This window comes from Morone saxatilis, unplaced genomic scaffold (assembly GCF_004916995.1).
Source record: "Morone saxatilis isolate NCDOM2014 unplaced genomic scaffold, NCSU_SB_2.0 Contig11, whole genome shotgun sequence".
Taxonomy (NCBI): domain Eukaryota; kingdom Metazoa; phylum Chordata; class Actinopteri; family Moronidae; genus Morone; species Morone saxatilis.
In genome coordinates this window covers 18,706,811-18,711,639 of record NW_023339663.1, presented here as the reverse complement: position 1 = coordinate 18,711,639, position 4,829 = coordinate 18,706,811, and the positions used below count along the sequence as shown (strand labels likewise).

At 41.6% G+C, this 4,829-nt stretch overlaps 1 protein-coding gene across 1 annotated transcript in view; it reads left to right on the top strand.

The window, feature by feature from the left end:
- The window catches only part of LOC118321218 (frizzled-3-like), a 29,983-nt gene that overhangs the window by 18,455 nt on the left and 6,699 nt on the right, over positions 1-4,829 (top strand). Inside the window, exons 3-5 of the mRNA XM_035652449.1 lie at positions 3,345-3,541; positions 3,940-4,242; positions 4,366-4,528. Of these exons, the coding sequence (XP_035508342.1) occupies positions 3,345-3,541; positions 3,940-4,242; positions 4,366-4,528 (663 nt within the window). The remainder of the gene's footprint in view (positions 1-3,344; positions 3,542-3,939; positions 4,243-4,365; positions 4,529-4,829) is intronic.

The following is a 4,829-nucleotide window of genomic DNA, read 5'->3' as shown; positions in this document are numbered from 1 at the left end:
AGAAGGGAGATAAGAAGAGCCATTGGTTGTGTTTTTGTAACCGTCAGTGTTTAGTGTTTGTCCCGCAGTTGGGGGCGCGAAACGACAGTGAAAATTGGTTTTAAAGGGGGAAGAACGCGCTTGAAGACAGGCCCTTGGGGCGCTTGAGTTGCAAAGAGAGAGAAGAGAGAAAGAAAAAAATGTTTTCGAAAATCGTGAGAGTTTAGGTTGTAAGGTGTGTAAAAAGCTGGTAAAAAGGAGAAAGGGTGTGTTGTTTCTGTTGAACTTGAGTTTTTGTTTTTTCCAAAGCAGAAGAAGTAAATGGGTTTTGCGTTTCAGCTTTTTGTGAGGGCGTATTTTTAAATTTAAAACAAAAAAAAAAAAACAAGAAAACGATTTTTTGACTAAATAAAAAAAGTCTTTGGCGATTTTTTTAGTGGAAAAGCTTGTTTTGTTCGTAATGTTTGTTTTTTTTAAGAAGAAGATCCCTTTGACGAAGAAAAAATGGTGTGGGGGTATTGTGCGCTGTGTTTTTTTTGCGATGGGCAAAGGATGAATTTTTGATTTGGAAATTTTGGGTTGGTGTGTTTTTAAACGTTTTTGGGTTGACCCAAAGAGGGCCGCTTGTGGGGGGGCTGCAAGGATGTTTGTGTTGTCGAAAAGATTTTGAATGTGGTAGTTAATGGATCGCAGTCATAGTAACAGGGGCCATCAGTTGACTGTTTACGCAAGGGTTGGTGCTAGCTGTATAGGCGAGTGTGCCAGGGTGAAGTAGTTCTTAAGGAAGCAGGCAGCAGCACTGTGCATCAGCCATCTGTGTCCACGTGTGATGAGGTTGTCGAGCAAGTTTCTTTTCTGTGAGCGTCGTCAGGTGTTAGGGTTACGCCAGGGCAAACATGTGTGTAATGTAATTATTCAGGAAGTGGGTTGTGATCAGCGTTGATTGCTGCTGAGCGGCGAAGTAATGCATGCGTGATCTTGCGTCCTCTAACTAAAGACGAAAGAGATGAGTGCCCGAGTGTTGGAAGAAGAAATGGAGTGTACAGCGGGCAGAATGAAGCGAGTAACGTAACGTCTCCTGGTTTTCAAAAAGGGAGGAGAGGTGGTTTCACTGAAAATGGAAACGATGGAGGTGTAGATCGAGTTTTGATGGAACCGTACTAGGCAAAGAGTTCAATTCATTCACTATTTTGCCTGACACAGCTGATGAGTTAGGCCCTATTTATTCAACTCTTATGAAGCTTGAGGTCCAGGAGCATGGGAGGGCTGCACGTGGTTCGCGCCGTGACGGTCTCTGTCGCGGTACAGCAGGTGCAAGCGCAAGTGGGTGGGTGAAAAAGACTGTGTTGGATATGTTGTTGTGTGTGTTGTTGTTTGTGGTGGTGTGTGTGTGGTGGGGTGTGGCGGTGTGGTGTGCTGTGTGCGTGGTCGTTGTGTTTGTTGTGGGGCGTGTGTGTGTGTGTTTTGTGTGTGGTGCGCGGGTGTGTTGGTGTGTGTGTGTGTGTTTGTGGTGGTGTTGTGTGTGTTCGTGTGTGGGTGTTGGTGGGTGTGTGTGGTGTGTTGTGGTGGTGTGTGGTGTGGTGTGGGTGTGTGTGTGGTGTAATTGGTGGTTGGTAGTGTGTGTATACTTGCAGCAGTTTCTGTGCAATACTCAAAAGTATGTCACACAGCTCATGCACTGCTGCATCCATTTACTGGTGGAACATCTCTCCAATGTGCAGATCTAGAACACAGCAATTGAGAGCGATCAAAACATACTCGCAAGGCCTGACTCTACACAGAAACATGCATAAGACACACACACACACACACACACGCTGTCATGCATGGGTATTTGCATGAATGCACTCATACAGTCTATAGGCGTATACTGTAGCTATTGTTGCAAGCAATCAATGTAAGTGCACTGTTTTGTGTCACATATACACACATTTTATATATACACAAAAGCACACACATTGTGCAATGTTGTGTGATTGATTATTGTGTGCAATCAAGCAAAGTGTTTTGTTTCATTGCTCTCATCTCCATTCATTGCCGTCATGGTTCTGCTCCGATTTCTCTGTTATATCTCGTAAAAGCTTCATTGAAAACTCCGCTTTAGTGCAGCCAGATGATATTAACTTTTAAATAGCTGAATAGATGCAGGTCACTTTGCACACTTAACTGTAACAGCGTGCAGTGTACACAATATTACTCAAACTAAAATATGTGGAATTCGCACACTCACAATACTCTTAATTGAAACTAAGACTTTATTAAAGTACTTTTATAATTATTTCAAAGCACCAACCAATTAAGTCTCTGTCTATTGGTATTATCCTCATTAAAACGTAGTAGTGCTCTTTTTATATGAAGCTCACAAACAAGGCTGTGACAACTGTAAGCTACTCACACAGTTTTAAATCTGCGTACACTTTCACAAACCTGAGTACATATTATAAAATGTCGTAATGTATATGCCCACTACTAATGTCCTCATTGACAGCAGGTGTTTTGGAACTAATTGATGAATAATTACATGTCAGCATGAGCAGAAGTAGCCACCAGCTAACCTTGAGTTTTAATATGGAATAACAAAATAAATGAGCTCACACAGAATCCCCTGTTGGAGTCTATGTCCAGGGGTATGTCAATAGTAATTGTTTAAGGAAGTGCTAAGGCTGCTTCTTGTCCTTTCCATCACTCACATTTTCCCAATCATTCTGGGGATTTGAAACAGCAGCCTGAAAGTCACATGTCTGACTCTAACCTTTAGACTACCGCTGCAGCGAACAGAATCTATAATCTTCGGTCCGTGGACAGCCATGCTGTTTGTTCAGTGTATTGGCTCAACCTTCAGAGGTCTGTCTTTGCTGTCCCTTACTTCAAAGAGATGTTTGGTAATATGATTGCTCCTATACATATTTCATGAGCTTCTATATATTGATGGAATACTGAGTAGTTTAAGTTGCAGGCGATGAGAACGTATTTGTCCTTCTTGCACTCCCTCACATTCTCTTTGATGGCTATTTCAGGTTAAATATGAGCCTTCTGATATGTGCCACTCATAGCAGTTAACTTTTTCTGAGCGTGTGTGTGTGCATGTGCTTGTGTATGTGTGTGTTTGTGTGTTAACATCATGTACACTCTTTCCAACATGCATAACAGATTTAATAACAACCTTGTCAAGCTGGTTCCCCACTGATATTGTGATATAAGATTGACAACTTGTGTGGATGTTTGCCATAGAGTTTTGAGACCCTTGTATGACTATGATGCACATGTTATTACACTAGCCAATGCTTTCAGTTCAAACTTCCAGCAGGTTCCAGCATAAATTTAAAAACTATCTTTGCCTTTCTCCTCTTCTGTCTCGTCTGCAGCCTTTTCATCCCATGGTAAACCTGGTGTGCAGCACTGACCTGAGGATGTTCCTGTGCGCCCTGTACGCTCCGGTGTGCACTGTGTACGGCCAGGTGTCCATGCCATGTCGATCCCTCTGCCAGCGGGCCAAGGAGGAGTGCCACAAACTCATGGAGATATTTGGCGTACCCTGGCCAGATGACATGGACTGTAGCAGGTGTGTATGTGTGTTACATTTTAAGTTGAAAATATGAACGGTGTCATCACAAACAGAGATGTGAATCTTCTGAGATAATACAGCCGGTAATATTATTCTGGTTGTTTTATTTTGAAGGTATAGTGAATATTTAGCCAGGACTGAGCCTGCAATATGTGTTTTGCACATACCTCAAAACACAACTTTTTGAAGCCAACCTGCAAACTCTCAACGGCAGCATCTTGCCACTGTTCTTTCTTTGACTGTCAACTCGTTGCCATAGAACTCCCTTCCTATCTTTTCTATCTCCCTTTTTTTATCTCTTAGTTCAGTTATCTTCTTCATAGTCATCTTCATGGTCTATGTACAATATGTCTATAATATATTAAAATGATCTGACTTTGTATTTCTTTTCCTAGGTTTCCAGATTGTGACGAGCCATATCCTCGTCCAGAAGACCTGCTGACAGGCTCAGACCCCACTGACCAGTCATCCATGACTGTCCAGAGAGACTACGGTTTCTGGTGCCCCAGAGAGCTCAAGGTGGACCCAGACCTGGGTTACACATTCATGGGCCGGAAGGACTGTTCTGCCCCATGCCCCTCAATGTACTTCAACCACCAGGAGCTGACCTTCATCCGCTACTTCATAGGAGTTGTGTCCATTGTCTGCCTGTCCGCGACACTCTTCACCTTCCTGACGTTTCTCATTGATGTTACCAGGTTCGAACAGCTAAATGTTGTATAACATCTATCAACGAGTATGATCACTTTCAAAACAGAATAAGCGGGAAGAAAATGTGTTCATTGTTATTTAATCTTTTTTCTTTCTTTTTTTTTTTTCAGGTTTCGATACCCTGAGCGGCCAATAATCTTCTACGCTGTGTGTTATGTGATGGTGTCACTGGTTTTCTTTCTGGGGTTCCTGCTGGAAGACAGGGTAGCTTGCAATGCAGTCAGCCCTTCCCAGTTCAGAGCTTCAACCATAACACAGGGCTCACACAACAAGGTGAGAGTTTTGTTTAATTTATATCTGGCATCACCGCAATAACCCAATCTCATGGTAATGTTTTTGCTTTTTGAGAACCTGTTTGGTGTATGATGTACTGAAACTTTTTAATCTATTTACATTATAAACTTTCCTTAATGTTTTATTTTTTATAAATATTTTTATAAATAATATATATATTATTTATATATATTTAAAACACTAAATACACTTGCAATCAGAAATATTCAACCCCCCAAAGATTTTAAGGATTTATCAATTAAAGTTTTTTCAAAGAGCAAGATTCTGCTTAGGATGATTT